The 8814-nt window shown below is 49.5% G+C and overlaps 1 protein-coding gene across 1 annotated transcript; it reads right to left on the bottom strand.

Moving 5' to 3' along the window:
• Nucleotides 1–3170: 3170 nt before the first annotated feature.
• GSDMC (gasdermin C) lies at nt 3171–7840 on the bottom strand. The gene is made up of 7 exons (XM_032609577.1): nt 7624–7840; nt 6828–6874; nt 5932–5958; nt 4953–5093; nt 4504–4633; nt 3984–4056; nt 3171–3336 (listed from the first exon to the last, which is right to left on the bottom strand). Exons 1-7 carry the CDS (start codon nt 7838–7840, stop codon nt 3171–3173), a joined length of 801 nt encoding a protein of 266 aa, XP_032465468.1.
• Between the last annotated feature and the right edge of the window lie 974 nt (nt 7841–8814).

The raw sequence follows: 8814 nt of genomic DNA, 5'->3' as shown, positions 1-8814 counted from the left end.
AAAGTCATTCTCATATAAGATCTTTTGTAAATAACCTGTTTCTCCCCCTGGATTTTCACTTCGTCCCACATGTTCTGAAATGTCCTCAAAATATTTTGGTATGGGCTCATTTTCATGTATTTGTGTTAGGCACAAATATCAGTAGGTCTTTTTTCTTTTTTTTTTTTCATATTTATTTATTTATTCGGTCGCACTGGGCCTTAGTTGCGGCACGCAGGATCTTCGTTGCCACGTGTAGGATCTTTGTTGCAGCATCTTTAGTTGCGGCACGCGGGATCTAGTTCCCTGACCGGGGATCCAACCGGGGTCCCCTGCGTTGGGAGCGTGGAGTCTTAACCACCGGACCACCAGGGAAGTCCCAGTAGGTTTTTCTCTTGTGCCCCCAGGAAGAATCTTCTAGTCTCCTGCCTGCTACAGAAGCCCTGGGAGAAGGGAGTCAATTGGGAAAGACCACGCTCACAACTCCCAGCTTGGAGAGAAGGTGAGGAGAGCGGGGACAGGCTGCCTGGGGGGTGAACTGGAACTTTCTGTGAACAAAAGGGCTCTCTGGCCACTTCTGTGCCCTACTAGTGACAGGAGAGACTTCTGGAATGTATCCTTTTGTTGTCTTTTTGCTGGATGGAAAGAGAAAAGAGGAAATGTTAAGCACCCAGAGTTAATTATCACGATCATTAACAAACAAAAAATCCAAGGACATTTCAACACAGGAGAGAACAGAAAACGTGAGTCAGACAAGATCTTCTGGGGGAACAGGAGGAGGCTGGAGTGCCATGCACCACTTTACAGGCTCTTAACCCAAGGCCAGAGTTTTGTGTTTTTTTAAATATTTATTTATTTTTGGCTGCATCCGGTCTTAGTTGCGGCACACAGGATCTTTCGTTGCGGCACATGGGATTCTCTCTAGTTGTGGTGTGCGGGCTCCAGAGCGCGTGGGCCCTGTAGTTGAGGCGTGCGGGCTCTCTAGTTGTGGCCCACGGGCTTAGTTGCTCCGCAGCATGTGGGACCTTAGTTCCCCGACCAGGGATCGAACCCGCGTCCCCTGCATTGGAAGGCAGATTCTTAACCACTGGAACACCAGGGAAGTCCCGAGAGTTTTTAAAAATAAATCTATTCCCCCTCGTCTGCTTGGCTGAGCCGTTGTGGGGAGGGGAGAAAATGGATTGGAGGAGGGCAAGTCTGGGCATGGCTTCCGGGAAGAGCGGCGACACTGGCCACAAGCAAGTGTTTAGGGGAAGCAGAACTGTGTTAATGAAAAGTGATAGCCACGCCGCGACGGAGTGTCTTGCCCAGGTGCTGACTCACCTCTTCTCCCCCAGGGAAGCCAGGTGAACGCTCTCAAGGAAGCTAAGACCCCTGAGCCCTTCCCCCAACACACACTGACCTCTCTGAAGACGCAGAGAGGTGCTCTGTGCGGAGAGAGAGGCAAATGCCTCTGCTGAGGTGAGGGAACCCAAGCCCGGGGCGTTTAGCCAATCCATGCACGACAGGACAGAGCCCAGGCCAGCCATCCAGGACTCCTCAGAGCCCAGGGGAGTCCCTCCTTTTTCATGCATGACCATAGCCAGTAGGAACAGGCTCCAAACAATAGAAACAGGTCTCAGTTCTGGTGGTGGGGAAGAAAGAAACACTTACTACCCTGCCGTCTTTGTGCAGATAGAGGGTTTGGACAGAGCCACTCAGGCTGGGGACGAGTAAGATGAATAAAAAAAGGGTGACACGGCATCTGTGCAAACACTATAGGGAAAAAAGACAGTGGAAGAAACCATTCAGGTAGAAAAGTTAGGTTAATGAAAAGCGCACCTGGACTTCCCTGGTGGCGCAGTGGTTAGGGATCCGCCTGCCAATGCAGGGGACGCGGGTTCGAGCCCTGGTCCGGGAAGATCCCACGTGCTGTGGAGCAACTAAATCCGTGTGCCATAACTACCGAGCCTGCGCCCTAGAGCCCGCGAGCAACAACTACTGAAGCTCGCACACCTAGAGCCCCTGTTCCGCAACAAGAGAAGCCACGGCAGTGAGAGGCCTGTGCACCCCAACGAAGAGTAGCCCCCCTCGCTGCAACTAGAGAAAGCCTGCGCACAGCAGTGAAGACCCAATGCAGCCAAAAATAAACAAAATAATTAAAAAAAAGAAAAGCACACAGTATCTTAATTATTTTGTATCAAAGCAAAATCATCTCAATAAAGCAAGACCTCAAAGATGAGAAGATGAAACAACAGAATTAAGTGAAAAGGGAGATTGCAAAGCTGAGGAAACAAATTGAATATCAGAATGACAATTTCTGAACTAATAAATTAGAAAAGCAATAGAACGATAATTGCAGTTGAGGGTTGAAATCACAGACATCAAGGAAAGACCTGCTCTGATCTCAGAGAATGCAAAGGGAAAAAGAGGAGATTAGAGCAATTAGACAAGATACAGTGTATTTAGAGGACCCAAAGGACATTTGGTGACTGAAACAGAGAATTCAACAAACAGAATGTATAATGTGTTTAATGATGTTGAGTGAATCTTCCTTAAATGACGAAGAACCTAATCCACAGCTCAGAAGGCACAGTCAGGAATACTCACAGGATGACTGATGGCCACACAGATATAATTGTGTGTGTGTGGGGGTAATTTTTATTTTGAAACAATTCCAGACATACAAAAACATTTCAAGAATAAAAAAGAACTCCTGTTTTAAGTATTTCACCACATTTCCTTGATCACATACTTATCCATCCATCAATTCACCTTATTTTCTGATACATTTCAAAGTAAGTTACAGACATCAGTACACTTTACCCAATACAATTCAGAGTGCATATTAACGAGAGTTCAATACTTGTGTACATTGCTTTGAAGTAAAATGAACACGCAGTAAAGTGCTCACATCTTTAGATGCTATCTGTTGAGTTTTGACAAATTCATAAACCTTTTACAAGATGGAGTATCTCTGTCACCCCAGAATGTTCCCTCGAGTCTTTGTTGGTCCCTGTGCACCCACACTGGAGAGGCAGAGAAGCATGGCCCCAGGCTCCCTGAGCACCAAGGATGCTCACAGCACAGACGGGGGTGTGGCCAGGCCTCTCTGGACGGAGCGCCCCGGGGAGGGCTCAGGCCTCGGCCAGCTGCTGCGGCACTGAGAGGGACCCGTACAGGGCGAACAAGGGCTTCTTGGCCTCCAGGTCTCAGGTCGCCTTGGGGCTGTCGGGAGCCACCCTCAGGCTGCACTCCTCCAGCAGGCTGAAGGTGACGGCCAACCCCTCTACCTGCAGCAGGGTGAGGAGCTTGGGGTCCAGGGTGAAAGTTATGTTCCAAGGGTACTTGAAGTTGGGCTCCAGGATGCTCTTCACCTGGAAGAAATGAGGTCAGGTGTTGCAGGTCAGCCTTTGAGATCAGGAGACAAAACCTTCTGTCCCGAGAGCCAGGGGCCTCACCGGGTCATGGAAGAGGCAAAGTCATGGAGTCAAGGGGACCAGGAGTCTCGTCCTGTCCTGTCCTTTGATCGGTGTGATCTTGGATATGTCATTGGAAATTGTTGCGCTTTGGTTCTTCAGCTGCTGAATGGCGATACTAACATTGACCTTGCAGAATAGTGGTATCTGGAATTACATGTGTATGTGTACATGTGTGCAATGTGTGCACACACATGTACTCATGTATGCAGAGAGAGAAGGAGCAATTTGCAGATGGTAACTGTGAGGAAAGCAGAGGTGTTTCAGATTCCCTGAGCCCCCCCAAACTTGTATTCCTCTTTTAGAACTGTGGGCGCCCTCTGCTGGGGTTGCCATGGAGACGGAGACCCCCCTGAGGTAGACTCACACCCACCGGGCTTGCTCCCCAGAGGGAGAGGCAGCCAGAGGATTCCCGGTGGCCACACGGGATCCTTTCTCCCCTCTCAGCAGAATCTTACGTCACCTCTCTTTCCTCAGGATCATTCTTAGCCCTGGCTCCCTCACCCCCATCCCTGGAGGCTGGCCCCTGGGGATTGATTTCTTCCCAGCGCCCGCTGCTGGAGCAGGATCCTCTTCTCCATGGACCAGGCCAGTAGCTCATGTTGGGTGTCACTCAGCCCTGGGAACGAGGGGACATTTGGGGAGAGAGAGTGATGAGTAGTCAGATTTTTCTTCCCTACTGTGAACTAGGAGACCTCCCGAGGGCAGAGGAATAAAACCCGCTCGACTTGAAAGGTGAGTTCCCTCCTTCTGCTCTTGGGATGGTCTCCAGGATGCTACATAACATGGTCCAGCGGGTGGGACTCTAGGCTGGAGACTGGAATCATCCACACCCAATGATAGGTTGGGTGAACTTGGGCTGGTCTTTCTAGATCCCGGGCTGGCTCTGTATCATACGTTGAATTTATCTCACTGACTCCTCCTGACCTTGGAGAGGGGTGTGATGTGAGATGAAGACCATGGTATTAGACGGGTTTTAGAGAGGTGGGTGGCATCTAACCCCATCCTTTTCGGGTCTGGAGGCCAAATTTGTGACGTTCCCATATTTCCCTCAAATCACTCTTACCCAATATGGCTTTAGGGAGGGAAATGATGTGCAGTCTTAACTTGAGCCGTAGATTTCTTGAGTCCTCTTGCATCTCACTTAGGAAGGTGCCGCCAAAGCTGTCCAGATGATCCGAGGGGCCCCGATCCAACTACAGGAGACCGGTATTATTAGTAATACAACAACGATAACAGTAATAGCAATAGTGATGTTGTTTTGCAGTTTTGCCAGCATCTTTTGAGTCTACAAGCGATTAACCAGGGTGGGAGGGGGCGGGGTCATTTACCTCCCCCCAGATTCCAAGCAGCTTCAGCATGTGGGCCGCATGCCCTGGACCTGGTCATTGTGCCTGGACCAGCGTTTGGGACCCCCTTCTGCAGCCCTCCTTCCCCATGTATCTTGGCAGTCTATCTCCTAAACCTGCCCCTTCACAACTTTGATCAGCCTTAGGTAGAGTGGGATGCCCCCGCCACGTCCATGAGGTCCTGCAGAGCCTCTCGGTCCTTGAGCCTGGCCAGGATATTACGGAGAACAGCATCCTGAGTGTCCTTTGGGAGCTGGGCTATTGCCTCCATTTCCCTGGAAACCTCCTTTTGTAGGTGCTTGAAAATCTGTCCTCAGGCATCAACATCAACCAGAAAGTGGGGACAGTTCTCTGATAAGAACATCCGTGGTGTGATAAGCCAGGCACCTCCATGTCGTTTATCTACCAACCAAAAGCATCTCTGCAGATGGCATGTTTGAGCTCTGGGGATGGAGCTATCATAATAGGCTAAAATGATGGGCAATCCTAGTGCTGTGAAGGGACCCGGGGTGGGGTAGAAGGCAGGGAGGAGAGAAGGAGATTCTGGAAAGAGGTCGTGGGAAGTGGAAGAAAATGACCAAGTGCTCTTTTCTGGGACACGTCTAGAATAACGTGGATTCTAACGTTGGGCTCTAGAGATGAGAATCTTAGGTGCTCTGGGCTCAGTTTCCACATCTGTTTAGTGGGAAGGTTATGAGGATTAAATGAGTTCATGTATGTAAAATGCTTGGGGGAGTACCTGGCACACATGAACTACCCTCCTTATCGTGTAATTCTGCCTGTATCGTCTATGACCACACAAAATTAAGCAAGGAATGGAGTTGGGGGTTCTCTGCTCCTCCTAGGAGACTTCAGGTGGCCTCCAGCTGATCTGCCGAGAGGGAGAGGTCCAGTGAGGCAGACATTTCTGTTTGGTCCACGGCCGTATCCCCGCTGCTCAGAATAGTGCCTGTTGCCCAACAAGTCCTCAACAAGTGTTTGTTGCTTGCATGCACGAATGAGTGAATGAACGAATGGGGCTGAACAAAGCGTCGATTTGGAAGTAGAGCTCAGTTTTGTAAGTTGCATGCAAGCCACCTTTTGGGTAGTTGGCTTTGCAGTTTCCCACCCAGGAAGTCCCAGCTTCCCTCTTAATAAACACTGACCTTGGCCAGTGGGTTCCCGTATTCTTCCTGGAAAGAGAGTCACAAGTGATCATCTCCCTTTCTCATCCCCCAACTTTACTTTTGAGACATTTTGGAGAGTCCTGCCCTCTTAACGCCTTCTCCCTTTTGCTTAACCTCTTCCTGCCCCCATCCCTGTCTGTCCCTTCCCCTCCTTGGTCGTGTGGAACCCCTCCCATTCCACAGAAACTAGGGCCAGGCCCTGGGGCAGCGGTGGCAAAGGCAGGGGCCATCTGCCCTGCTCTCCAGACGTATGTGTGCCATTAGGACCCATCCCCCATCCCAGGAAACACACACTCACCCATTGGGAGGATGGTGCCTAGAAGAGAAATTAAATCCTTACCCAAGAGTTAGTCTCTGAAGGCACTCGGTTTCTCTGACCCTCTGCCCCCTACTTCCCTGACCCCCATCCCCTTTCTATCTACCCCTTCCCTCCCAGGGGGCCAGACCCAGCGACTTGGGTAAGGACAGCAGAGGCAATCACGTGGCATTCTGGTTGTGACAAGAGGCCTCAGGGAGGGATCAGATCCCACTTTCCTGGCTGTAAAATCACCCACTCGCCCATCTCCGATTGCAGCTGACCCTCTTCTGGAAAGATAAACAGAAGGACTCACTCACCAAGAGTTAACCTCCGCTCCCCCAAGACGCACACACGTGCACACACGCACACACAAACACACACACACACGAGAAAGGTGCCTTCCTCTGTGGCCCCAAGAGTCTATGGCTTGTAAAAGACAGAAGCAGTTGGCGGGCTGTGGAGGAGGTTAGCTTCCCTCTGGGTCTGCTGGCTGAGCCCCTTGCGTGGCTCTTATTAGCATCCAGAGGGGGTCAGAGTTCAGGGGTAGGCAGAGAAACTGCCCAGCTCAGGAACTCACCTCTGGAAAGGTTTTCCACTTATCATCATCTGAGATGAAAAGAATGTCTGGATGGGGAAGAAGCCAGGTCAGGAGAGCCCAGGTTATTCCTGCTGGATCCTTTCACATCCCTGCACCTGTAGTCCCCCCCGAGCCCATCCCCAGCTTCTTCCTCCGGATCAGGTGAGGCAGCTTTCCTCAGTGTGGCCTGGGGACCCCTTGCATCAGAATCACCTGGGATGATTGTTTAAAAACTCAGAATCCCTGACCTCACTCTGTTTCTTCTGAATCAGATTCTCTAAAGAGAAACCTGGAACCTGCATGTTAACTAAGCACCTCATCAAGGGATAACGTCCTAGCCCTAAGAAATGATGGCGTCACTTGAACAGTGGTCCAGGAGAGACACAGCATCCTCTTTCCAGGCACAGCATCAGCCCCAGGATGCAGCTCACTGAGCAGAAAATGTTTGGGATTTGGAGCCAGACAGACCTGATTTGGATTCCAGTTCTACCAGTTCCCAGGTGTGTTAACTTTGAACAAATTATTTTGTAAGTTTCAATTTATTCTTATGCAAATGGCGATGTTATTCCTAACTTCAGAGGCTGCTGTAAGTATTCAATATGCTAAAAAGGTGCCTGGGTCCAGATAGTTAGTAGATTCTCAAATAATCGTAGCTCCTTGCCCTGTGCCTTTAGGCAAGGCTGGTTTGATATCTACCTGTGCGGGCGTCTTAGGGCTTCTTGGGTGTTGCACCAAGAATCTATCTGAGCATGCTTGTTTTTCACTCCTTGCCTCCTTCGTCCCTGGTTGACACTACCTGGGACTGAAGAACTTGGCTCCAGGATATCCATGAGGGTGTATTCTACTGGAACAGCAGGTTGTCCCCAGAACTGTGCGTGCGTCCCCTTCTTCTTCCATAATAGCGCCAGCTGACGGAATTTATTGGTGCTCAACAGGTATTTGACAGGCCTCAGGTCTTTGTCTCCAAGCTCTTTGACCAAATTCTTGCTAATAGGCTCAAACAGGGAGGGCATGTTGCTAGGAGAGGATGGAAGGGGAGTGCAAAGTTCCGTTGGGAGGCAGGGAAGAGAGTGGGCAACCTCGTACAGATCCCTGATATTCTTCCCGAAGGGACGCACATTATAGGAGGTGAATTTAGGTTGTAAGTCAGACACAGAAAGACAAATACTGCAAGATCTTATTTTTTTTTTTATTTTTTGCGGTACGCGGGCCTCTCACTGCTGTGGCCTCTCCCGTTGCGGAGCACAGGCTGCGGACGCGCAGGCTCAGCGGCCATGGCTCACGGGCCCAGCCGCTCCGCGGCATGTGGGATCTTCCCGGACCGGGGCACAAACCTGTGTCCCCTGCATCGGCAGGCGGACTCTCAACCACTGCGCCACCAGGGAAGCCCTGCAAGATCTTATATGTATGTGAATCTCAAATAGCTAAACTCATAGAAGAAGCAGAGGGTATGATGGTGTCCAGGGCCTGGGGAGAAATGGAGTGACATTGGTCAAAGGGTTCAAAGCTTCAGTTGTACTAGATGAAAAAATCCTGGAGATCTAATGTACAGAATAGTGACTATAGTTAACAATATTGTATCGTATACTCGAAATATGCTGAGGACGTATCTTGAGTGTTCTGACCACACACACACAAAAGGTAGTGTGTGAGGTGATGGATATGTTTATTAGCTGGATTACGGTGATCATTTCACAATGTATTTACGTATATCAAAATGTCAAGTTGTAAACCTTAAATATATACAACTTTTATTTGTCATTTATATCTCAATAAATCTGAAAAAAATTAAAAAGATTTATAAAAAACACAAAAAAGAAATGAACTCCAGGCAGTCATATAGATTGGAGCTCAGAGCTAAGAAATGCCCTGGAGATCCAAGTGTTTGAGTTATCTGTGTGTAGGTTGTAATCGAAACCAGCGTAGTAAGGATGCAGACATGAATAAATAGTGAATAGCTGGGTAGACAAAAATGTGAAGTGCATTT

Source organism: Phocoena sinus, chromosome 17 (genome assembly GCF_008692025.1).
Source record: "Phocoena sinus isolate mPhoSin1 chromosome 17, mPhoSin1.pri, whole genome shotgun sequence".
Taxonomy (NCBI): domain Eukaryota; kingdom Metazoa; phylum Chordata; class Mammalia; order Artiodactyla; family Phocoenidae; genus Phocoena; species Phocoena sinus.
The sequence above is the reverse complement of the archived record's forward strand: the minus strand, read 5'-3'. Positions and strand labels throughout refer to the sequence as shown.

Excerpts from the sequence above, each read along its gene's own strand:
- GSDMC (XM_032609577.1), bottom strand. The coding sequence starts at position 7,840 with ATGCCCTCCCTGTTTGAGCCTATTAGCAAGAATTTGGTCAAAGAGCTT. Across the intron at positions 6,875-7,623 it reads GCCAAGTTCTTCAGTCCCAG|ACATTCTTTTCATCTCAGAT; the intron begins GTAGTGTCAACC and ends TTCCCCATCCAG. Across the intron at positions 5,094-5,931 it reads ACGGGAACCCACTGGCCAAG|ATTTTCAAGCACCTACAAAA; the intron begins GTCAGTGTTTAT and ends GCCTGAGGACAG.